Genomic DNA, 26,637 nt, shown 5'->3' with positions numbered 1-26,637 from the left:
TATGCATTAAGGTGAAAAAAACACGAAGGTTTACAACCCCTTTAATTGAACAAAGTGAAGTTAGAAGCTGATTGGCTGCCGTGCACAGCTTCACCAGATACTGACTGCTCCAGTTTTAGTAAACACCCCCCCCCCCGTGTTCATATAAAAAAATACAAGGTGTTCTATAATTGGCAGAAGGGCTGAGCGACCAACCCCCCCCCCCCCCCCCCCCAGTGGTCAGTGTGTAGAGGGGAAGCCACTGGCACAGAACTCAAGCAGGACCCACAAGATCGTGGCTATCACAGTAGTACCGGTAGCACCGAATACTACAGTCATTTCCAGATTCTTCATTAGGTATGAGATACTGTATACTTTTTATAGTGCCCGGCTGGATCAATATACAAAAAGTATGCAATCCGAAAAATTCCTGGAGTTCAGCTTTATGATTTTGCATTTTCTTTTTTGAGCCAGTAGGTGGAGCGTTAAGCTGCTTTATATACATTAAAAAAAAAAACCTTTGTTTACAGGCTTCGTAGCTCAAGCTAACACAAAAGTTAGTGACTCATCCCTTCTCCAGTAACTCAGTTCAAAGTTTCAGCTAGACCAAGGGACACAAAGGATAGCAGCTCTGTGGTGCTGTCTCTTAGTGCTCTGGAAATCATTTGCTGTGTATTAAATGTCTGTTTGTAAAATAAGGATTGTATATTTCATTAGTAAAAAAACACTATAAAACAACCGTTAAATTATAAGCCAATTTATTGACCAAAAGCAAATATAGTTTCTCCATCATTGGTGTTAGTGGGAAGAATAGTGTCCCATTATTGGTGTCAGTGGGAAGAATAGTGTCCCATTATTGGTGTTAGTGGGAAGAATAGTGTCCCATTATTGGTGTCAGTGGGAAGAATAGTGTCCCATTATTGGTGTCAGTGGGAAGAATAGTGTCCCATCATTGGTTTCAGAGGAAGCAATAGTGCCCCATAGTCTCTGTCAGTTGGAGGAATAGTGCACCATCATTGGTGTCAGTGAGAGGAATAGTTCCCCATAGTTGGTGTCAGTAGGAGGAATAATGCCCCATTGTTAATATCAGTAGGAGGTATCCCTCAAGGGTCGAATAAAGGCAAGCAAAGAGCTGCATCTGGCCCCCGGGCCGCAGTTTGGAGACCACTAACCTAAATAATAAACCCCAACCTGGTATACATCAAATAATGTTTGGTGGTGATTATGTGAGGTAGTTGTCACTGGAACAAGTGTCCCCATTGGAAGATTTCCTCTCTATTCAACTAAAAATGTTGACTGATGTCAACTCAAAATGTTTGGCTTGTCCCTCACTTTCAGTCCTGGTGACAATGGTCACCAGGGAAAATGACATAGACAGCAATTCAAACAGCTTGACCCCTCTCTATTACATCCAAATGTATGCATGGGCAGGCATCCACAGGTATCTGAGGGTGGTCAGACCACCCTTGCATGTCCTAAGGATAGTCCTTGTCTTAAGGACATGCAAGGATGGTCTGACCACCCTCAGATACCTGTGGATGCCTGCCCATGCATACATTTGGATGTAATAGGTAGGGGTCAAGCTGTTTGAATTGCTGTCTATGTTCCACGTTAGTAAATACTGACTATGTCATTTTCACTGAAAGTGAGGGACAAACCAAACATTTTGAGTTGACACCAGTCAACATTTTTAGTTGAATAGAGAGGACATCTTCCAATGGGGACACTTGTTCTAGTGACAACTGTCTTAGAATATGTTAATGTCAATCTTACCTCTCCTGGGATCCAGCAACAGTTCTCCTGATCGGCTCCATTTAAAATGGCAGTGACACGTGGCTCTGTGCCTCCTATGTTCTCTGAGTCTGCCTTGAGCCTTTTGGGTACTCTGTAACTCCAGCACACTCCCAGTCTATGTGTCCTCCAAGAGCCCAGTGACTCCACGAGTGCTCCCGCTCCATGTGCCCTCTAGTGACCCCAGTGCACCCAGTGACTCCAAGTACACTCTCAGTCCACATATCATCTAGTAATCACAGTGCGCCTAGTAACTCCACGTGCACTCCTAGCCCATGTGTCCTCTAGTGACTCCAATTGCACTCTCAATCCATGTGTCCTTTGGTGACTCTATTGTGCCCACTGACGCCAAGTGCTCTCCCAGCCTGCATGCCACCTAGTGACTTCAGTGCGCCCAGTGACTCCAAGTGCGCTCCCAGTCCAAATGCCATCTAGTGATTCCACAGCGCCTGGTGACTCCAAATGCCCTTCAAGCCCATGTGCCTCCAGTAGTGCCCAGTGACTCCAAGTGCACATCCAGTCCATGTCTTCTAGTGACTCCAGTGCACCTCGTGACTCCAAGTATACTCCCAATCCACGTGTCATCTAGTAACTCCAGTGCACCCAGCGACTCCAAGTGCACTACCGTTCCATTGGTAGTGCAATCCAAACCTGACAGGGGCTTTAACCGTTCCATACTTTGTCTTAAGTAGATAAAAAAATAATTTGCCTTAGATAATCCACGTGTCATATAGTGACTCTAGTGCACCACTACTCCACTGGTAGTGAACACCAGACCTAACAGGGGCTTCAACCATTCCATAGTCTATCCTAAATTTAAAAAAAATAAACTTTTGGCCTTACATACACTTTAACTTGGAAGGATGAAAGGACAATGGTAGTCAGTACACCCATCGAAACCCCTGAATGGGTAGTGTCAAGTGTGTACAAGTATAAATGCATTTTTTCAGCGATGTATATGATTACTGAATTTCTCAGTAATTCTCATTTTCTCTGTTATGTATTTTTTCTTAATGGTAATTTTTATATGTTTCCATTCACTGCTACAGATGCAGCCAAGTTGCACCGCTGTGATGGACACTCTTGTAACCCACCGGTTGGGAACCTTGCAACTGGCCGGACACCGGTCACGCTCACCACTTGCGGAATGGACACCAGTGAACTCTACTGCTTTTACACCGAGGACCAGCTATTCCATAAGGCCCCGGTCTCCTGTGGTCCACCCCAGTGTACAAAGTGTAGCCTTAACCAGCCTGAGAATTCCCACCTACCTGCTCACATGACAGATGATGTGTTCTCAAGTCCAGCGACGTGGTGGCAGTCTGCCCAAGGTGTCCTCCGGGAGGAGATAAGGCTGGACTTCGAGACAGAGTTCTACCTGACTCATGTCATCATGGTGTTCAAGTCTCCGCGCCCAGCAGCCATGGTGCTGGAAAGGTCCGGGGACCACGGCAAGACCTGGAGGGCTTATAAATACTTTGCAAATAACTGTACGGCCACCTTTGGTTTGGCAGATGACCTGTTCGAGGAGGGAGCACGATGTACTTCCAGGTATTCAGACTCCTGGCCCTGTACAAAAGGGGAGGTAAGAAGTCTTCCATGCAATTTAAAGCAGAATTCCAGGCAATCAACTGTATGCATAGAATAAATACATATATGAGTGCTATTTTACCTCCCACTGATACCAATAATGGGGCACTATTCCTCCCACTAACACCAATGATGGGGCACTATTCCTCCCACTGACACCAACTATGGGGCATTATTCCTCCTACTGATGCCAACTATGGGACGACAATATTCCTCCCACTGACACCAATGATGGGACACTATTTCTCCCACTGTTACCAACTATGGGGCATTATTCCTCCTACTGACGCCAACTATGGGACACTATTCCTCCCACTGACGCCAATGATGGGTCACTATTCTTTCCACTGACACCAATGATGGGACACTATTCTTTTCACTGACACCAATAATGGGGCACTATTCCTCCCACTGACACTAATGATGGTGAACTATTCCTCCCACTGACACCACCAATGATGGGACACTATTCCTCCCACTGACACTAATGATGGGGAACTATTCCTCCCAATGACACCACCAATGATGGGACACTATTCTTTTCACTGACACCAATAATGGGGCACTATTCCTCCCACTGACACTAATGATGGTGAACTATTCCTCCCACTGACACCCCCAATGATGGGACACTATTCCTCCCACTGACACTAATGATGGGAAACTATTCCTCCCAATGACACCAATGATAGGCTACTACTCCTCCTCCTAGTGACCTCCAATCTTGAGGTCATGTTTATTCTCACTGATGCTGGGCCAGGGACATTTTCTACCCTCGCCCACAATCTGGCCCCCTAAAGTAAACTGGCCCCTTGAAAAATTTGGAGACCCCTGGTCTTTACCTTTCTGTGTTTACTTCTGTCCCCATACATTATCCACACCAGGGCTGGAAAAATCCCAAGAGCCAGGTAGCCAATGCTCCTTAAAGCTTACAGCTGGCGCCAACTTTTGAGGTTTTATCTAGTTGTTGGTAGTGGAGCTGGCTCCTAAAAAAAATCCTGCTTTCTCCTGGATTGAACAGACTGGCATTCCATATTAAATTGTCCACCCCTTATGTACACCCAAAAGCTTCTGCAAAGTTTGGCTATGTGTCCAAAAAACAATACTATTTCTATTTAGGAAAAAAAGAAAATCCAGTGCACTTTGGGGGTTCCAAGAGGCCCCTGCATCCTGACTTAGTGATGGTTGACTAAACAAGATGGTTGGGGCAATAAAAGTTTGGGAATACTGGAGTTCTAATTTTGGAAATCCTATGGCACTTCTCGAAAATGCGTTGACTGCTTTAAATGACTGCTTAAACAAATTTACTTTATCTGAACTGTTTGAGCTTTGCTTTCAGTTTTTTGAAGCTTTGGAGGGCCAAGTTGGGGATCTTTGTGTACTTGAGAGCTGCTTTAGAAATACTCGAACACTGGACTCCCATATTCTATATTGAGTCCAGTGTTCCACCATCTCACTTCTTTACTTTGATACATCAGGGTTTCTGTATATGAAAGACTTGGGTGGAGGACTGCATGGAGTGATGCACATTGACATTACCTGGATTCAGGGATTTTTTTTTTTATTAGAGTATAAGTGCAGGTACTCCCTGTTCCGAGTCACCCCTTGTCCTTGCCCCCTACCCACCTCAGAGCACTGTCCCTTGTCTCCACCCCCTACCCACCTCAGAGCACTGTCCCTTGTCTCCACCCCCTACCCACCTCAGAGCACCGTCCCTTGTCTCTACCCCCTACCCACCTCAGAGCACCGTCCCTTGTCTCCACAACCTACTCACCTCAGAGCACCGTCCCTTGTCTCCACTCCCTACTCACCTCAGAGCACTGTCCCTTGTCTCTACCCCCTACCCACCTTAGAGCACCGTCCCTTGTCTCCACCCCCTACCCACCTCAGAGCACTGTCCCTTGTCTCCACCCCCTACCCACCTTAGAGCACCGTCCCTTGTCTCCACCCCCTACCCACCTCCGAGCACTGTCCCTTGTCTCCACCCCCTACCCACCTCAGAGCACTGTCCCTTGTCTCCACCCCCTACCCACCTCAGAGCACCGTCCCTTGTCTCCACCCCCTACCCACCTCAGAGCACCGTCCCTTGTCTCCACCACCTACCCACCTCTGAGCACCGTCCCTTGTCTCCACCCCCTACCCACCTCAGAGCACCGTCCCTTGTCTCCACCCCCTACCCACCTCAGAGCACTGTCCCTTGTCTCCACCCCCTACCCACCTCAGAGCACCGTCCCTTGTCTCTACCCCCTACCCACCTCAGAGCACCGTCCCTTGTCTCCACAACCTACTCACCTCAGAGCACCGTCCCTTGTCTCCACCCCCTACTCACCTCAGAGCACTGTCCCTTGTCTCTACCCCCTACCCACCTTAGAGCACCGTCCCTTGTCTCCACCCCCTACCCACCTCAGAGCACTGTCCCTTGTCTCCACTCGCTACCCACCTTAGAGCACCGTCCCTTGTCTCCACCCCCTACCCACCTCTGAGCACTGTCCCTTGTCTCCACCCCCTACCCAACTCAGAGCACTGTCCCTTGTCTCCACCCCCTACCCACCTTAGAGCACCGTCCCTTGTCTCCACCCCCTACCCACCTCAGAGCACCGTCCCTTGTCTCCACCCCCTACCCACCTCCGAGCACCGTCCCTTGTCTCCACCCCCTACCCACCTCAGAGCACCGTCCCTTGTCTCCACCCCCTACCCACCTCAGAGCACTGTCCCTTGTCTCCACCCCCTACCCACCTCCGAGCACTGTCCCTTGTCTCCACCCCCTACCCACCTCAGAGCACTGTCCCTTGTCTCCACCCCCTACCCACCTCAGAGCACCGTCCCTTGTCTCCACCCCCTACCCACCTCAGAGCACCGTCCCTTGTCTCCACCCCCTACCCACCTCTGAGCACCGTCCCTTGTCTCCACCCCCTACCCACCTCAGAGCACCGTCCCTTGTCTCCACCCCCCTACCCACCTTAGAGCACCGTCCCTTGTCTCCACCCCCTACCCACCTTAGAGCACCGTCCCTTTTCTCCACCCCCTACCCACCTCCGAGCACTGTCCCTTGTCTCCACCCCCTACCCACCTCAGAGCACTGTCCCTTTTCTCCACCCCCTACCCACCTCCGAGCACTGTTTCTTGTCTCCACCCCCTACCCACCTCAGAGCACTGTCCCTTGTCTCCACCCCCTACCCACCTCAGAGCACCGTCCCTTTTCTCCACCCGCTACCCACCTCCGAGCACTGTCCCTTGTCTCCACCCCCTACCCACCTCAGAGCACCGTCCCTTTTCTCCACCCCCTACCCACCTCCGAGCACTGTTCCTTGTCTCCACCCCCTACCCACCTCAGAGCACTGCCCCTTGGTTCCATCCCCCTACCCACCTCCCAGTATCACCTTTTTTATACAATACAGAACTAAGTGTCATTTTGTGGTGCTAAGTAATTTGTATGGAATGTGAAAACCAGTAAAGCAGTTAAATAAATCCCCTGCAGTTAGCAACAATAGCCCCCCCAAGCAACAATAGACCCCTCCCCTAGCTACAATAGGCCCCAGCCAGCAACAATAGACCCCAGTCAGCAACAATAGATCCCTCCAGCAACAATAGACCTGCCACAATCATAGATCCCCCGCAAGAATAGATCCCCCAGTAACAGTAGTTCCTCCCAGCAACAATAGTTCCTCCCAGCAACAATAGATCTCCCAGCAACGATAGATCTCCCAGCAACGATAGATCTCCCAGCAACAATACATCTCCCAGCAACAATAGATCCCCCCAGCAACAATGGACCTCCCCAGAAACAATATTTCCTCCTAGCAGCAATAGACCTGCCACAACAATAGATCCCCCAGCAACAATAGTTACTCCCAGCAACAATATACCTGCCACATCATTAGATCCCCAGCAAGAATAGATCTCCCAGTAACAATTGTTCCTCCCAGAAACAATAGACCTGCCACAACAATAGATCTCTCAGCAACAATAGATCCCCACCAGCGACAATAGTTCCTCCTAGCAGCAATAGACCTGCCACAACAATAGGTCCTCCAGCAACAATAGTTCCTCCTAGAAACAATAAAGCTGCCACAACAATAGATCCTCCAGCGACAATAGATCCCCCCCAGCAACAATAGTTCCTCCTAGCAGCAATAGATCCCCCAGCAACAATAGTACCTCCCAGCAGCTAAAGACCTGCCACAAAAATAGATCTCCGAGCAACAATAGATCATCCTAGTGACAATAAATCCCCCAGCACACCCCATCACCATTACATACATTCAGCGTTGGAGGTGCCAGAATTGCATGTCCTACAGGTACCTACTGATTAAAAGCCCTGCCTGGATTTAAACCAGAAGCTCTAAACTTGAGGCTGAGCTTGTAATAGGATGTCACCAGCACAGGAATTGAGGGAAAATCTTCTAATGGGGACACAGACAGCAAAAAAATCCCCTCAAAAGACATGCATACGATCCAATGAGAGCACCAAACAAATGTCCGAGAGTCCAAGGTAAATTAATGATAACATTGATTCGTAGCAAAATAAGGCCAACACGTTTCCGGGGCCAAACACACTCCTCCTTCATCAGGGCAATCCTTTGATGTGGCAGCTGCATCAGTTAGATTTTTTTAGAATTAAAACCTGACAGAGGTTCTAACTCTTCTCCACTATTTTTAAAACTGATGGTCAGCATTAGGGCCCCATCCAGACCTCGGATAGCAGGAACAAGTGTTCCTGTTCGTGATTTTTAAAGTGCTATTTACACACCGAAACGCGTGTCGCGCATAGGGCAGCCCAGTCACTTCAATGAGCTGCCCTATGTGCATTTGTTGCCCAAAACAAGCTCCTGATCCTTTTTTTGGGAGGCAAGCTTAGCTCGGTTTTTAAGTGTTCCATTTTGTTGCGCGACAATTGGGCAGGATTGCACTACGATTGGGGCATCATCAGTGGCTGCTGGTCCACAATGGGCGCAGGGGCGCTGCCCCCCTAGTTTGCATGCGGGGGTCTTTCTATGAGGTTTTTTTTTTCTTCAAGCACATGATTAGAGCCTAAGGCGTTAATTGGCTTGCAAAAAAGGGAGGGCTCGGGGCGCAGAGCACTGAGCCCCGAACCCACCCACTTGTGACACTAGCGAATCAATATTCACTATCAGTTTCTGGTTTCTTCTCCCAGCCTATCAGGACAGGAGGAGGATCTAAAGGGTTATCCTGGAGGAGAAGCCAGGGAAGCCGCGGCGCCGCGACCCTGGAGGGGTAAATGCGGACCTGGGGGGGGGGGGGGGGGGGTTGGGGGTTGTTTGCCGCTCCCGAAAAAAGTTTAGCACCAGCCTCCACTGGGTGCCATTGAGAATAATAGCGCCCAACCGCAACTTGCGCGTTCTGCCTTGATTTGAAATCGCCTTATGTGAACGGGGAGCTAAGGATATTTTGCAATGGGCAACAGCTTGGCTTTATTTATTCCAAATAATATATATAGCTGTGTTGATTCAGTACTTTGCCGTTTCTCCTGCAGGTGATATTTCGTGCCATAACTCCAGCAAACAGGATCGAAGATCCCTACAGCCTCCAGGCCCAGGATCAGCTAAAAATCACCAACCTCCGGCTCCTCCTTTTAAAGAGACAGGAATGTCCTTGCCAAAGTGTGCCCGGGTCCTTGGAGAAGCCACAGAGATTCGCCCATTATGCCATCTACGACCTCATCGTCCGCGGAAGCTGCTTCTGCAACGGGCACGCTGAGGAATGCCAGCAGGCTGGGAACGTGGCCGGTGTGGACAGCATGGTGAGTCCAGGAAAACATTAAAGCTGAACTCCGGGATAAGCAAATGTTGCCTAAATATTGAAGTCATGTGTATTCTTCCTTCAATCTTTGTGAGCTTTGTGAATTTCTTCCAGATCTGTGCAGTAATCCCAGTGTGAGACTTCCTGTAATAAAGACCGCTCACTGCTGCTCTCTCTCCTTGTGCAGGGTGACCGGTCTTGTTTCCGCCCCCTCCTGTAGTTTTCTGCAGGCAGCCTGTGGTGGGTGGGACCGGCTAGGCCCCTCCCACAGCTCTGCTCTCTCTCTCTCTCCTCTTGTGCAGGGTGACTGGAATTGTCTCCGCCCCCCCGTAGTTTCCTGCAGGCAGCCTGTGGTGGGTGGGACCGGCTAGGCCCCTCCCACAGCTCTGCTCTCTCTCTCTCTCCTCTTGTGCAGGGTGACTGGAATTGTCTCCGCCCCCCCCCTCCTGTAGTTTCCTGCAGGCAGCCTGTAGTGGGTGGAGTCTGCTGGGCCCCTCCCACAGTTCTGCTCTCTGCACAGACTATGTACAGCACAGTGATGATGTCACTGCTACCTCTACAGGGTAATATCTGGGTTTGAAAACGCATGTATATCCTTCTTGGCTATTATTGACTTAAATGAAGGTTCTTTTGCCCAGGAATTTAACAACATTTAATAAAACTTTCAGCAGAATTTTAGTACTTACTGTAAAACTATTTTCTCTTTCGTGCATCAAGAATTGCTGCTGTTGACTGAAGATCAACTGTGGGTTATGCTACCACCTCCAGCTGCCATTTGTGCATGGCTGATCTTCCTGCATCTCTCAATAAGCGAAAGAGAAAACCTGTTTTTTATGCTTTTCCTCTCTCAGTGCTGCTAAACTCCTCCAGCCTCTTTTCAGTCACTTCCTGACTGCCTGCACTCGCTCCAGTGTCAGCTGCACATCATTGCTCTGGACAGGCTTCTTAATAGTAACAACGGTGGACCATGCCTGCCCAATATGTGTTGGTAGAGTGCATGTGAGAGGGTGACAATGCAGGAACACAAACAGGAGACAAGGACCAGTGTTGTCACCCTGTAACAGGAAGTGTTAACGGTGGACCATGCCTGCACAATATGTGTTGGTAGTCTCCATTGGGGGGGGGGGGGGGGGGTGCATGTGACAGGGTAACGATGCACGACCACAAATGGGTAACAAGGACTAAGCGAGGACTAGTGTTTTCACCCTGTAACAGGCTGTGTCAACGGTGGACCATACCTGCCCGATATGTGTTGGTAGTCTCCATGGTGGGGGGGGGGCATATGACAGGGTGACAGCGCAGCAACACAAACGGGAGACAAGGACAAGTGTCGTCAACCCATAAAAGGAGGTATCAATGGTGAACTATGCCTGCCCAATATATGTTGGTAGTTTCCATCGGGGGGTGCATGTGACAGGGTGACAACACAGGAACACAAATGAGTAACAGGGACAAGTGTTGTCAGCCCATAACAGAAAGTGTCAGTCGTGGACCATGCCTGCCCAATATGCATTGGTAGTCTCGATTGAGGGGGGGTGCATATGGCAGGGTGACAACGCTAGACCACAAATGGGTAACAAGGACTAGTGTTGTCACCCTGTAACAGGCTGTGTCAACGGTGGACCATGCCTGCCCAGTATGTGTTGGTAGTCCCCATCGGGGGGATGGGGGGGGGGCGCATATGACAGGGTGACAATACAAGAACACAGGGACAAGTGTTGTCTCCTTGTAATAGGTGTCAATGGTGGATTGCCTACCCGATATATGTTGGTAGTCTCCATTGGGGGGGTGCATAATATAACAGGGTGACTAGGCAGGAACAGAAATCTGAGGCAAGGACAAGTGTTGTCAGCCCATAACAGAAAGTGTCAGTGGTGGACCATGCCTGCCCCATGGGTGTGGGTAGTCTCCATTGGGTGGGGTGCATGTGACACGGTGACAACGCAGGAACACAAAACAGGGACATGTGTTGTCATCCCATAATAGGAAGTGTCAATGGTGGACCATGCCTGCCCCAATGCGTGTGGGAAGTCTCCATTGGGGGGTGCATGTGACACGGTGACAATGCAGGAACGCAAAACGGGGACATGTGTTGTCATCCCATAATAGGAAGTGTCAATGGTGGACCATGCCTGCCCCATGCTTGTGGGTAGTCTCCATTGGGGGTGAATGTGACACGGTGACAACATGCCTGCCGAAAATGTGTTGGTAGTCTCTATCAAGGGTGCCTATGACAGGGTGACAACACAGGAATAAAAATACGTGACGAGAACATGTGTCGTCACCCTGTAATAGGAGGTGTCAATGGTGGACCATGCCTACCCAGTATATGTTGGTAGTCTCCATCGGGGGATCCATGTAACGGGATAACTAGGCAGGAACATAAATCTGAGGCAAGGACAAGTGTTGTCATACCATAATAGGAAGTGTCAATGATGGACCACACCTGCCCAATATGTGTTGGTAGTTCCCATCGGGAGGACAACACAGGAACACAAAGGGAAAACAAGTGTTGTCACCCCATAACATGACGTGTCTGAACAAGGACCTTCATGGCAGGATCACCAGGTAATAAAAGATCCCTATTTATAAAGATTGAGGTGAACATAGCAGAGGTCGTATGAGATTTTAGTAATTGGGTTTGGAACTTCTTTAATTGAATTAGTGGTCAGGAATGTGTTTGCTCACTTTAGACTTCAGCTGTGTGTCATGTCATGATAACATCAGTTTGATGTCCTGGCGCTGTATATCAGCGGTATTAGTAGTTTTTGTTTTGCCCTACGAGACAGAAAATGGCAACCCGTGTTGTGTTAGCGATAATTCGGTCAGCTGAGCCCAGTGTTGTCACACTCACTGAGCATGAGGCCCTGGGGGAAGCTGGCACAACCTGACCTCCAGAGCCAAGGGGTGGCTGGACTCAGCTAAACCCCCCCATCACCCCGCCCCCATCGCATACCACCCAGCTGGCAGCGCGCCCACCGCCGCCTTATCTGCCGCTCTATGACCAAGCCTTACCAGCCATCCACATTGTATTTACAGTAGATCTAAACCCAATCCATTAAAATCTCTAAAAGCTTTACCATGCCCATGTCATTTCCAAATATTTTTTAAAAATCTGCAATATTCATTAAAATTATTCCATGGTGATCCTGCCAGGAACGTCCATGTTCAGGCACTTCCTGTTTAGGTTGACAACTGTTTCCCAGTATTTCTCTTGTGTTGTCACCCATTCACATGCATCCCTGGTGGAGACTACAAGCGGTCGCGCCAACACATATTGTCCAGGAATGGCCCACCTTGGCACTTCTGCCTTAGAGCACTGGGGCTCCTGGTCGCCATTCCGCAAGGACAATTGCTGTATGGAGTTTGCATAAACTCCCTGCGGGTCACACCCCAAAAACATGTTGGGAAGTTAATTGGCTCCTGTGTAGAATTGACCCTGGTATGATATTATATCTCACTGAAGTGGCGTTATTTCAAAGCTGCATCGGCGTGAATGGGGGCTAAGTTGTATTGAAATCGCATCAAAGTGGTGCAGGAAATTCTTTTCAAGTCGCCGCAGCTTGAGTCACATTGGAGCAGCTGCAGGTGAAATAAATGTGTTTTGACTTGTCATGCGACTTTATGTGTCGCAAGTGTGAAAGCAGATGGCAGGTCAGGTAAGTATGAACTGTGTGCTCATCCCTAGAACAAATTAGCAGTTCACACATGCAGTGTGGGCACAGCCCCACTGCATAAGGGAAAATTGCCAGAGTTGGGCTTTAAAGCAGCCACAGCCTGAGGAGAAAAGCCTGCCCTCTGCCAGCAGCTACAGAGTGGGACTCATGTGGAAGCAGTGGTCCAACACACTGAGGTTGATTTACTAAAACTGGAGAGTGCAAAATATCACTGCAGCTGTACATGGTAGCCAATCAGCTACCAGCTTGTTCAATTAACGTTTGACCAAAAAACCTGGAGGCTGATTGGTTTCTATGCTGAAGCGCACCAGATTTTGCACTCTCCAATTTTAGTAAATAACCCCTATGATGACCACTGATGACCATCAGTGTAAGTAAGGTATGAAGGGAACAGCATCTGTGTAATAGGATAACCAGTCAGTCTCTTAGTGTAGGTGGCTCCAGGGGGTCTTGCCTTCGCCAAGAAGGTGGCCCTGCCTTCACCAAAAGGTGGCCCAAGGTGACCCTGCCTTCGCCAAAAGGTGGCCCAAGGTGACTCTGCCTTCGCCAAAAGGTGGCTCAAAAGGTCTTGCCTACCCAGAAGTTATCAGCTCTCAAGATTTCTGGCAGATCAACAGGTATTTTGTGCATATATCAAATAAAAATAGCAAAACACTTTCCATGGTAGATATAATTGACCACAATGGAGCAAATAGGAGAGGTTTATTATTAGGGTTTTCAGACGTTTTATCTTGTATAACACATTCGTATTTACTAATTAGGAGCATGAAAAGAGCAGTGATGATGCACAAAATGAAAGTAACCCGGTCACCCGTAACAGATTCCTGCAGTTGGATCAATCGATTGCTATTTATGACTACATTGTTCTTTCCTTCTTGCAAAAATTGGAACAATCTTTCCTTGAGTTACCAGGACTATATAATATGAGGACAACCCTAAGCAACGTATTCAGTTAGTATCATAAGTTCAGGCAGGCCCTTGAACTACATAGTTGATAGTAAATATAAAGCAGTGGTTGTAAACCACCGGACCGTGGCCCATTGTCAGATGGTGGCCTCCGTTCTACCGGACATCTAGCTAGCAGATCCCTTAACCTCCCATAGTGCCTTTCAGCTCTCATGCTGCCGCCCAACGTCCCACAGTGGCCCACAGTGCCCCTCAACCTCCCATAACGACCTACAATGCCCCTCAACCTTCTATAATGGCCCGCAATGCCCCTCAACCTCCCATAGTGGCCCACAGTGCCCCTCAACCTCCCATAACGACCTACAATGCCCCTCAACCTTCCATAATGGCCCGCAATGCCCCTCAACCTCCCATAGTGGCCCGCAGAGCCCCTCAACCCCCATAGTGGCCCGCAGAGCCCCTCAACCTCCCATAACGGCCCACAATGCTTCTCAACCTCCCATAGTGGCCCACAGTGCCCCTCAACCTCCCATAACAGCCCGCAATGCTTTTCAACCTTCCATAGTGGCCCACAGTGCCCCTCAACCTCCCATAACAGCCCGCAATGCTTTTCAACCTTCCATAGTGGCCCATAGTGCCCCTCAACCTCCCATAGTGGCCTGAAGTGCCCCTCAACCTCCCATAGTGGCTCCCAGTGCCCCTCAACCTCCCATAGTGGTTTGCAGTGCCACTCCCCTCAACCTCCCATAGTGGCTTTCTTTCACTGACGCCAATGACGGGGTACTATTCGTTCCAATGAAACTATTGATAAGGCACTATTCCTCCCACTAATACCAACGACAGGGCATTATTCCTTCCAGTGACACCAACACTTGGGCTCTATTCCTTCCACTAACACCAACGATGGGGCATTATTCCTCCCACTGACACCAACGCTCGGGCTCTATTCCTTCCACTGACACCAATGATGGGGCACTATTCCTCCTCCTACTGACCACAGGCACTATGAAACTGAGTACCACACGAGGCATTGTTTATGCTCGCTGATGCCGGGCCTGGGTCATTTTGTACTCCCAATGGCCACAATCTGGCCCCCCAACAGTATGAAGGACAGTAAACTGGCCCTTTGTTTGGAAAGTTTGGAGACCTCTGGTTTAGTAGGTTGCTGTTAGAGTTTTAAAAAGTTGGAGGAAATGGTGTTACATTCATAATGATATGTCTGTTAATAATTTACTGATGTGTGAGGAGACTGGTGGTGTGAGCTTAGGGGTAGGAAGATAATTTTGGTTGTCATCACCATTGAAATGGTATTGGAAGCCATCAGCTAACTCAGGAGGGAGGTGTACATAGAGGTTAAAAGACGTCCAAGGAGAGAACCCTGGAGAACCCCAACAGGAAGAGGAGGGGAGGTGGTAGAGTTGTAGGTGACACTGAAGGTACGGTGAGATAGCTAAGAGGAGAACCAAAAAGAGTCGAGTTACGAAGGCCAAGGAAATTGAGTTTTTTAAGAAGGAGAGAATGGGCAACTCTATCAAGGGCAGCAGAGAGGTCAAAGAGTAGGAGTAAAGAATTGTGACCATTGGTTTTAGTAAATCATTATCATCATTTTAGGAGAGCAGTTTCCATGGAGTATTGTGGGCAAAATCCATACTGAAACGGGTGAAGAAGGTTATTCACAAGGAGGAGATAGCTCAGGTGGTTGTGGACCAGGCTTTCAAGTTTAAGGCTGGGTTCACATATGCCGCGGTTCCCAGCATGGGGTCTGGTGCGTCCCTATTCACCGGTTCAGGTGCCAATTTATGCCAGAATTCACACCTGAACCTGACCCACAGACACACAGGACCCTTCTGGAATGCGGACCACAGCCGTCAGGCACACTCGCATGTCATGAGAATTGGATGCGGCGAAACCCGCATCCAGTTCGCACATATGTGAACCTGGCCTGAAAGTAAATGGAGCAAGGAGATGGGTTTTTAAGATTAGTGGAGTCCAGCAAGGGCTTTTTAAAATGGTTGTAAATCCTCACCCAGTGAAGTGACTGGCCTCAGATGATACACAGAGATGAATCGAATCACCCTACATAAGTTGTACCTGTTTATCTACATCAGTCTTTCCCCAACATCCATTCAAAGTGCAGAATTTACACAGGATCTCTCAGCTCTGAAAAGCAGGGGGCGGAGAGCTAAAGTTACATCAGTGAGGAGAGCTCTTAGAGCTGATTGGAGGGAAGGGACAACACTCTCCCCATTCACACAGCACACAGGGACAGACTGTGCCCTCCCCGTCACCATTTTTCTCTTGGTGTCAGGAAAACTCTTTAGAAGTGACACAGCAGAGCTTATAGCAGAGAAGGAGGCAGCAGACAGATGTTACACTTAGTGCTCTGGAATGAGACAAGTACACACTATAGAGGGATGTGCTTTGTTCATATTTCATGTCTGAGATTTACAACCACTTTAAGTATGGGGGTGACCAGTGCCTGTTTTTGAGGGTTGGGGAAGGTGCCAGTAGAGAGGAAAAAATGAATATGTGAGTTAGAAGCTGGAGCAAGTCAGACTCGTTAGTGTTACAAGGTCTCAGAATGGGAATGGGGAGCAGGTGTGTTAAATTTGGTGTTATCGCTGTCACTCCCTCATACTGGTCACTGGGAGTTTAACATGGCACCTCATGGCAAAGAACTCTCTGAGGATCTGAAAAATAGAATTGTTGCTCTTCATAAAGATGGTCTAGGCCAGAGGTAGGCAACCTTGGCCCTCCAGCTGTTTTGAAACTACAAGTCCCATGAGTCATTGCAAGACCCTGACAATCACAGGCATGACTCCTAGAGGCAGAGGCATGATGGGATTTATAGTTTCACCACAGCTGGAGGGCCAAAGTTGCCTTCCCCCTGGCATAGGCTATAAGAAGGTTGCCAAGAACCTGAAACTGAGCTGCAGCACGGTGGCCAAGACCATACAGCGGTTTAACAGGACAAGTTCCACTCAGGACAGGCCTTGCCATGGTCGACCAAAGAAGTTGAGTGCACATGCTCAGCATCATATCCAGAGGTTGTCTTTGGGAAATAGATGTATGAGTGCTGCCAGCATTGCTGCAGAGGTTGAAGGGGTGGGGGGTCAGCCTGTCAGTGCGCAGACCATACACCGCACACTGCATCAAATTGGTCTGCATGGCTGTCATCCCAGAAGGAAGCCTCTTCTAAAGATGATGCACAAGAAAGCCTACAAACAGTTTGCTGAAGACAAGAAGACTAAGGACATGGATTACTGGAACCATGTCCTGTGGTCTGATGAGACCAAGATAAACGTATTTGGTTCAGATGGTGTCAAGCGTGTGTGGGGGCAACCAGGTGAGGAGTACAAAGACAAGTGTGTCTTGTCTACAGTCAAGCATGGTGGTGGGAGTGTCATGGTCTGGGGCTGCATGAGTGCTGCCGGCACTGGGGAGCTACAGATCATTGAGGGAACCATGAATGCCAACATGTACTGTGACATACTGAAGCAGAGCATGATCCCCTCCCTTCAGAGACTGGGCCGCAGGACAGTATTCCAACATGATAACGACCCCAAACACACCTCCAAGACGACCACTGCCTTGCTAAAGAAGCTGAGGGTAAAGGTGATGGACTGGCCAAGCATGTCTCCAGACCTAAACCCTATTGAGCATCTGTGGGACATCCTCAAATGGAAGGTGGAGGAGCGCAAGGTCTCTAACATCCACCAACTCTGTGATGTCCTCATGGAGGAGTGGAAGAGGACTCCAGTGGCAACCTGTGAAGCTCTGGTGACCTCCATGCCCAAGAGGGTTAAGGCAGTGCTGAAAAATAATGGTGGCCACACAAAATATTGACACTTTGGGCCTAATTTGGACTTTTTCACTTAGGGGTGTACTCACTTTTGTTGCCAGCGGTTTAGACATTAATGGCTGTGTGTTGAGTTATTTTGAGGGGACAGCAAATTTACACTATTATACAAGCTGTACACTCACTACTTTACATTGTAGCAAAGTGTCATTTCTTCAGTGTTGTCACATGAAAAGATAGAATAAAAGATTTACAAAAATGTGAGGGGTGTACTCACTTTTGTGAGATACAGTATATAATACTATATGACCGAACCTCGGGCTGTGTGTCCCCGGGTCACCCGAGGTGAGCCTTGTTTGTGCACAGAGCCGTTCCTTGGTGGATTTGCTCACATTCCTTCTGTCTCCCTCCTCCATTTCTAAAAGTTATCTCTTGTTCAAACATCTTGTGCCTTCCACCCCCCCCCCCCATAATCCCCAGCAGGGTTTCCAAAGTATCTGATCTAGGCTGTGCCAGGCTGGGTGACCCCCAGGCACTGCGCAGCTCCGCTGTTGGGTCGGCAATTCAAAGAGCAGCTGGAATAAAAAAAAAGGTTCAATGCCAGAAAAAAAACACATCCCAGACAGTGACATGGGGCTGGCTGTGCCCGCAGAGGGGGGGGGGAGGGGGGCTGCCACCCAATGCTGCCACTGCCCGCTGCTAGCTGCAGATTAATATAATGGAAGGGAACAATGAGCGTCCGGAACTGATCTGTTATGGGGCCGATTTACAGGGAAGTTCCACGTTTTTATCCCAAACATCAAGTGAATCAGAATGCTACTAAATGTTCTATAGAGATATTTTGAAAAATTAAAGCAGATCTAAAACTACAGAAGAATCTTTCTACTTGAAACATTATTCATGGCCCATAAAGCCATTGCTATTAGATGATAATCCCATTCCCTCCTAGTCTGTCCCAGTGGATACTATTAATCCCTTTACAATGATGCAAAATAGAAGTAGTTTTTTTTTTCGTGGCACTGCATATACACTATACTACCAAAAGTATTGGGACACCCCCTTTACACACACATGAACTTTAATGACATCCCAGTCTTATTCCGTACGGTTCAATATTGAGTTGGCCCCCCCTTTGCAGCTATAACAGCTTCAACTCTTCTGGGAAGGCCGTCCACAAGGTTTAGGAGTGTGTCTATGGGAATGTTTCACCATTCTTCCAGAAGCACGTTTGTGGGGTCAGGTCATGATGTTGGACGAGAAGACCTGGCTCACAGTCTCCGCTCTAATTCATCCCAAAGGTGTTCTATCGGGTTGAGTTCAGGACTTTGTGCAGGCCAGTCAGGTTCCTCCACCCCAAACTCGCTCATCCATGTCTTTATGGACCTTGCACTGATCCAAATCATTTGGTGGAGGGGGGATTATGATGTGGGGTTGTTTTTCAGGGGTTGGGCTTGGCCCCTTCGTTCCAGTAAAGGGAACTCTTAAGGCGTCAGCATACCAAGACATTTTTAACAATTTCATGCTCCCAACTTTGTGGGAACAGTTAGGGGATGGCTCCTTCCTGTTCCAACATAACTGCACACCAGTGCACAAAGCAAGGTCCATAAAGACATAGATGAGCGAGTTTGGGGTGGAGGAACCTGACTAGCCTGCACAGAGTCCTGATCTCAATCCGACAGAACACCTTCTCATCCAACATCAGTGCCTGACCGCACAAATGCGCCTCTGGAAGAATGGTCAAACATTCCCATAGACACACTCCTAAACCTTGTGGACAGCCTTCCCAGAAGAGTTGAAGATGTTATAACTGTAAAGGGTGGGCCAACTCAATATTGAACCCTACGGACTAAGACTGGGATGCCATTAAAGTTCATGTGCGTGTAAAAACAGGTGTCCCAATACTTTTGGTAATATAGTGTATGTGGCATGTGTTTGTGCTGAAGCGTGCACAATTGCGTGTCCCCAGCATCATTGACAGCTCCTGGTCTTGTATTGCTGGCTCCTGATCATGTGATCACTGTGACAGCTGATCATCAGTGGCGTCTCCAGCTTTCATATTTAGGGGGGCACATGGGGGGTCAGGGACGAAAGTAGGGGGGCAACTATAAAATGCATATATATATATATATATATCTATATATAGATATATATCTATATCTATATATAGATATAGATATATATCTATATATAGATATATAAATATACACTGGGGCCCTTTCACATGTTCTGCAGTGAGCTCCCTTCCTACTGTATTGGGTCCCCCCCAGGGTGGCAGAAAACAAGATATATATGTCACCAGCATACCAAGAAAATATAAGGGTCCAAAGCAGTGGGAGAACTATCAGGGTTGCAAAGGTTGTCTTGCCTCCGGGCCCTGGTGTTCTGTCACTGTGGGGTTCCCCAGCCTTCTCTTGCTGTCCTGCCCCTGCTATTGACAGCGCTGGACTGGCATCTCTTGGAATTTACAGGCTGGTTCTCCTGTCCTAAGGAGGGGAGAAATCAGTCTGTTTTTTCAGTAACTGAGAGTCCTGGTGGAGTCCTTCCTGCAACTCGCTCTTCTCCCTGCCAATGAGGATGCAGGGGAAGGAGCAGATCGGGCGGCCGTGGTTGTGTGAGTGCTCGCATTATGCAGGGAGGGGGGAGGAATCACCCGCAGGAGCTGACTGGGGACTCTCTCCCTCTTAGACATAGATTTTTTGTAAAAAAATAAAAAAAAATTGGGGGGGCACATGGTGGGGCACAGCATAATGTTGGGGGGGGTCCGGGCCCCCTCTGCCACCCCCCCAGGGAACGCCATTGCTGATCATAGTGATTGGTTTTATGTAGGATATTCTACATCAATTGGTCAACAATCGGTAGTGTTAAAACCTCCTCTGTACTGTTTCTCTTTGATGAAAAGTATAAGATACATAGAGGTTGATTTACTAAAGGTAAATAGATTGTGCATTTGCAAAGTGCAGTTGCTCCAGAGCTTAGTAAATGAGCAGAAGCTCTGCTGACTTCCATCATCCAATCATGTGCAAGCAAAAATGCTGTTTATTCTTTTATTTCCCTTGCATGTGATTGGGTCTTCATTGCAAAGTGAAGCTTTACCTCATTTACTAAGCTCTGGAGCAACTGCACTTGCAGAGTGCAGTTGCACTTTGCAAAGTGCACAGTCTGTTGGCCTTTAGTAAATCAACCCTTATCTGTCCACCGGTCATGGGGAACCTCTCCTAATCTGATATAGAAGACCTTGGCCTTGTCTCTTAATGACACATCTTAGGCCTTGTTCACATGGGTGGTAAAATCTAATTATGGGGCAGATCATAATGAATGATTAATATTATTTTTATTTTTTAACAGGTCCCTGGCAAATGTATCTGTCAGCATAATACAGCCGGAGACCACTGTGAGCAGTGTGCCCTTCTGTACAACGACCACCCATGGAGGCCTGGAGATGGGAAAACAGGAGCACCCAACGAGTGTAAGAGTGAGTACAGAAAAGATGGCCGACATAAAGAGAGCTTGTATGTTTATAGTTATTTAAAGGATCTGTCCATCCAAAAATTTGATTCTAGGTATGGCTGGAGACTGATGGACTAAGAGAGTCCCTGGCTTCCTATTTATATTGGATGCTCCAAAAACTCCAACTCTCTGTCCTAATTCCTAGTTCTGTTCCTGTCCACCTGAGAGTTTTAGAGTATCCCTGTCCGCCTTTGTGTGTTTCAGCTAATACTATTACATTCTCTATTTTTATATAACAATTCTAGCAAGGATATTGGGAGTCCCTGATAATAGGCACAGCAGAGGTGCGGACCTGGAAACTCAGGAAAGGAATGGTGGAAATCCCTCATAATGGGCAAAGTAGGTGTGAAGGCCCAGGAACTCAGAACAGGGATGGTGAGAACCCCTCATTATAAGCAGAGCAGGTGTGCAGACCTGGGGACTCAGCACACGGAAGGGTAGTAAGCCCTCAGAATGGGCAAAGCAGGGGTGCAGACCTGGGAACTAATGGCAGGGATGGTGGGAACTCTCATATTGAGCACAGCAGGTGTACAGGCCTGGGAACTCAGAGCAAGACTCTATCTGGATAGCAGACCTAGCCTCGAAAGATTAGGTCTACTATAGGGAAGCCATAAGGCTCTCTGAAGATTCGAAAGGATGCATCAAATACCTCACTTTAGCCTGATCTCCTCTAGCTTTTGAGAATGCATAAAACTAATTGAACCCCATAGTTGCTGATATTTCTCTTAAGTGCAGGGCTGCTATTTGATGCTGTTATGTCCTCAGAGTCGGGAGAGAGTGTGTGAGGTCCCACAGTTGGCAGAGCAGTAACTGCCAGATGACCTCTCACTTCTGACTTCTACGACCTAGAGTCATCCTGAGACTGCTGCTGGGTGCCACCATCTTAGATGTGATGTCAGCAGACCCGGCCGACTCAAGTGACACTCTATAGCAGCCTTTCTCAACCTTTTTACCCCAAAGGAACCCTTGCAATCATTTTCAGGTCCCAGGGAACCCCTGACAAAAGTAGTCCATTGGTGGCCTTTGGGAAATTGCTCCCTCCTTTGGTGGTGGACAGTGGGAAGAATGCTCCCTTTACAGACATGGCTCTGGCTATGCCAAGTGGTGTTGGACCTGGAACTATGCAGGCACCATCACATGATTGGTCATTTAGCCACAGCTCAAGGAACCCTTAGCCACCTCTGGAGGAACCCTAGGGTTCCACGGAACCCTGGTTGAGAATGGCTGCTCTATAGTATTCTCCGTTGCTCTTCCCCTGGCAGGTATATAAAAAGTAGGGAGGGAAGGAGCAAAGGAGCTGGGCCAGCTTTGACAGTAATTAGACACTCACAGAAGAGGAAAGAGCTATAACATGCATGAAGGGAGGGGGCTGTGCTACAAAATTGACTAGTTCAAAGATACATTGCAAGTGAATAAATATAATTTATTGAATGAAGAAACACTGCATGCAAGCATGTAAAGTTCTTGAATTCTCTCTGCTTTATTTGAAATGTTTTAAGTTGGTGACAGGGTCTCTTTAAGCTACAATTTGCCCATGTTGTTCATCACTCGCAGGGTGTCGCTGTCACAATCACGCCCTCAGCTGCCGCTTTGATCACAACCTTTGGCTTGCTTCCGGAAATAAGAGCGGAGGGGTCTGCGAGAACTGCCAGCACCACACGGAGGGGTACCGCTGCCAGCGCTGCCAGGGCGGCTACTACCGAGAATACAGCGAGCCCATCAGCTCCCCACTGGCATGCAAAGGTAAGGGGTGGCATGGACCTGTATTGGATAGGTGGAGAGGTTGCAGCAATAAACATATAGAGGAGAAGGTGGTGAAAGAGGCACTGCTACTAAGTCCTTCTATGATGTTTTCAAATGTATGAAAACCCAAGTACAAATGTAGTGTATTGTACATGTAGTGTACATGTAATATATTGCAGTTTACCACTCCTTAAATGTGGTGGTTGTATTCGTTTTCCTTTTTTAAGGCTAAGAACATTTTCTGCAAGTATATAATAAAGACCTGCCAGGTTTTCAGTGTTCTTATAACTCCCTGTGCACTAGACTGATATCTCAAACTACTGTGAACTACACATCCACCTCCCTCCCTATGTAAGGGGGAGGGGGAGGTGTCAGTAGTCCTGTCCTAGGGTGACAATGCAGCTCCATCATAGGTAGTACAGCAAGTGTTTTCACCCTACCATAGAAGGTGTGTTACTGGCAGGATCACCAGGTGAAAATAAAGAGAAAAAATAGCCCGAAAAAGGAATAAGGCATCCACTATATATGAATAATAATGGGGTTGGGGGGCCGGTAGATATGCTTTAAAGAAAAATGTACAAAGCAATACAGTAAGGAAGTGGAGAGGAGTCCGTTATATAATTATCTATGCTAACTAAGTTTATAAGCTCTTGAAAATAAATACAAATATAGAATAATGAATTTAAATATGCATATGCCGAAAATGATCTGCACCAACAAAGGACAAGAAAGCAACACGAAGCAAGAAGGCCGAGCAGGGAGAGCGCAATCATTAAATTATGTGCTGGAAAAAGAAGAGAGAGAAGAAAGCCAGGAAATTGTGATGACTGAATTTTACTCAGTGGTGTCCGTCCAAATCTGATATATCATTTTTAGATGAAAGAAAACCTTTATTTTGTTGTGCCAGTGGAGATAGTAAAATGAGTTTGTTAGGGGGTTGGGAGGTGGAGGGGGCAAAGAGAGGAAGAGAAGGATTATGGAAGGAAGGGGAAAGAGAGAGGAAGAGAAGGTGTATGATAGGAACAGGAATGAGTGGAATAAACAGTATATAGAAGGAATGGGAGAGAGAGGAAGAGTAGGTATATGATAGGAATGGGAGAGAGAGAGAGAGAGAGGAAGAGAAGGTGTATAGAAGGAATGAGAGAGAGAAGAAGAGAAGGTATATGGAAGGAAGGCATGAGAGAGAGAAGAAGAGAAGGTATATGGAAGGAAGGAATGAGAGAGAGAAGAAGAAAAGGTGTATGGAAGGAACGGGAGAGAGGGGAAGAGAAGATGTATGGAAGAAATGGGAGAGATAGGAAGAGAAGGTGTATGGAAGGCATGGGAGGTATAGGAAGAGAAGGTGTATGGAAGGAACGGGTAAGAGAGAAGAAGAGAAGGTGTATGGAAAGAAAGGGAGAGAGAGGAAGAGAAGGTGTATGGAAAGATTTGGGAGAGAGAAGAAGAGAAGGTGTATGGAAGGAATTGGATAGAGAGGAAAAGAAGATATATTGAAGGAACGGGAGAGAGAGAGGAAGAAAAGGTGTATGGAAGAAATGAAAGAGAGAGGAAGAGAAGGTGTATGGAAGAAATGAAAGAGAGAGGAAGAGAAGGTGTATGAAAGGAACGAAAGAGATAGGAAGAGATGATGTATGGAAGGAATAGTAGAGATAAAAAGAGAAGGTGTATGGAAGGAAGGAATGGGAGAGAGAGAGAGGAAGTGAAGGTGTATGTAAGGAATGGGAGAGGGAGAAGGGAAGGTGTATGGAAGGAATGACTGAGAGAAGAAGAGAAGGTGTATAGGAACGAGAGAGATAGGAAGGTGCTTGAAGGAATGGGAGAGAGCGAGAGAGAGTAAGGCAAGGTGTATGGAAGGAATGGGAGAGAGCGAGAGAGAGGAATGGAATTTGTAGGGAAGTAATGGGAGCGAAAAGAAGAGAAGGTGTATGGAAGAAGCTGGAGAGATAGGAAGAGAAGGTGTATGAAAGGAATGGGAGAGAGAAGAAGAGAAGGTGTATGGAAGGAACGGGAGAGAGAAGAAGAGAAGGTGTATGGAAGGAATAGGAGAGAGAGGAAGAGAAGGGAGAGAGAGAGGAAGAGAAGATATATAGAAGGAACGGGAGAGAGAGAGAGGAAGGGAAGGTGTATGGAAGGAACGGGAGAGAAAGCAGAAGATAAGGTGTATGGAAGGAACAGGAGAGGTAGGAAGAGAAGATGTACGGAAGGAATGGGAGAGATAAAAAGACAAGGTGCATGGAAAGAATGGGAGAGAGGGAGCAAGAGAAGGTTTATGGAAGGAACGGGAGAGATAGGAAAGAATGGGAGAGAGAGAGGAAGAAAACGTGTATGAAAGGAACAGGAGAGAGAGGAAGAGAAGATTTATGGAAAGGAATGGGAGAGATAAGAAGAGAAGGTGTGTGGACGTAATGGGAGAGAGAGAGGAAGAGAAGAAGGTGTATGGAAGGAATGGAAGAGATAGGAAGAGAAGGTGTATGGAAGGAATGGGAGAGAGAGGAAGAGAAGGTGTATGGATGGAATGGGAGAGAGAGAGAGAGAGGAAGAGAAGAAGGTGTATGGAAGGAATGGGAGAGATAGGAAGAGAAGGTGTATGGAAGGAATGGGAGAGAGAGGAAGAGAAGGTGTATGGACGTAATGGGAGAGAGAGGAAGAGAAGGTGTATGGAAGGAACAGAAGAGATAGGAAGGAACGGGAGAGAGAGGGGAAAAGAAGGTTTATGGAGAGAATGGAAGAGAGAAGAACAGAAGGTGTATGGAAAGAACGGGATCGAGAGGAAGAGAAGGTGTATGAAGGGAACTGGAGAGAGAGGAAGAGAAGGTTTATAGAAGGAATAGGAAAGAGAGGAAGCGAAGGTGTATACAAAGAATGGGGGAGAGAAGAAACGAAGGTATATGGAAGGGATGGGAGAGAGAAGAAGAGAAAGTGTATGGAAGAAACAGGAGAGAGAGGAAGAGAAGGTGTATGGAAGGAACGGAAGAAAAGGTGTAAGGAAGGAACAGGAGAGAGAGAGAGGAAGAGAAGGTGTATATAAAGAATGGGAAAGAGATGAAGAGAAGGTGTATGGAACGAACGGGTGTAAGAGGAAGAGAAGGTATATGGAAGGAATGGGAGAGAGAGAGGAGGAGAAGGTATATGGAAGGAATGAGGTATATGGAAGGAATGAGGGAGACAGGAAGTGAAGGCATATGGAGAGAATGGGAGAAAGAGGGACAGAAGAAAAGAAGGTTTATGGAGAGAACTGGAAAGAGAGAGAGAGAGAAGAGAAGGTATATGGAGGTAATGGGAGAGAGAAGGAGAGAAGGCTTGTGGAAGGAACGAGTGCATGGAGGAAAGGAAGGGTCAAGAGTATCAAAGGAATGGGAAATAAAGAGAGTAAAAGAGTATATGAAAAGAATAGATAGATAGATAGATAGATAGATAGATAGATAGATAGATAGATAGATAGATAGATAGATAGATAGATAGATAGATAGATAGATAGATAGATAGAAAAGGCAAAGAAGGCTGAGAGAGATGCAGAGAAACTTTAAGAAAAGAGGTGAAGGATCTGAGAAAGAAAGGCAGAGATAAAGAAACAGGAAGAATGAAAGAGGGCCAGACAAGATTTGGGGAAAAAAGAGAGAGAAAGAGAAGAGGAAATGATAAACCCGAGAGGAAAACAATAAGGGAACTAGGAATAGAGAGAGATATATAAAGAGAGCGTGTGATGTGATGCATTGGTGAGCAATTTAGCTTGTGTCTCTGCCAGTAAAGTCCCCCCCCCACTTTGTGTGCCATCTCCGGCCCCTCAGACACAAAAGGAGAAGGGGGGATAAAAGTCCGCCAGCCGCCTGACACACACCTGCCCTTCAGCTAGGGCAGAACACCAGATTCCTGGGTTCTGATACG

At 47.6% G+C, this 26,637-nt stretch overlaps 1 protein-coding gene across 2 annotated transcripts in view; it reads left to right on the top strand.

Annotated features, from left to right (window-relative positions):
- The window catches only part of LOC141102784 (netrin-4-like), a 60,396-nt gene that overhangs the window by 11,495 nt on the left and 22,264 nt on the right, over positions 1-26,637 (top strand). For both annotated transcript variants that reach the window (XR_012235200.1, XM_073591777.1), the window contains exons 2-5: positions 2,820-3,355; positions 8,855-9,121; positions 20,848-20,974; positions 22,564-22,752. Coding sequence is in view for 1 of the 2 variants with exons in the window: in XM_073591777.1 (XP_073447878.1) it covers positions 2,820-3,355; positions 8,855-9,121; positions 20,848-20,974; positions 22,564-22,752 (1,119 nt within the window). In the remaining variant the exon portion in view is untranslated. The remainder of the gene's footprint in view (positions 1-2,819; positions 3,356-8,854; positions 9,122-20,847; positions 20,975-22,563; positions 22,753-26,637) is intronic.

Source organism: Aquarana catesbeiana, linkage group LG07 (assembly GCF_042186555.1).
Source record: "Aquarana catesbeiana isolate 2022-GZ linkage group LG07, ASM4218655v1, whole genome shotgun sequence".
In the NCBI taxonomy this organism is placed as follows: domain Eukaryota; kingdom Metazoa; phylum Chordata; class Amphibia; order Anura; family Ranidae; genus Aquarana; species Aquarana catesbeiana.
Note: the sequence above shows the minus strand (reverse complement) of the source record. Positions and strands in the feature narration are given on the sequence as shown.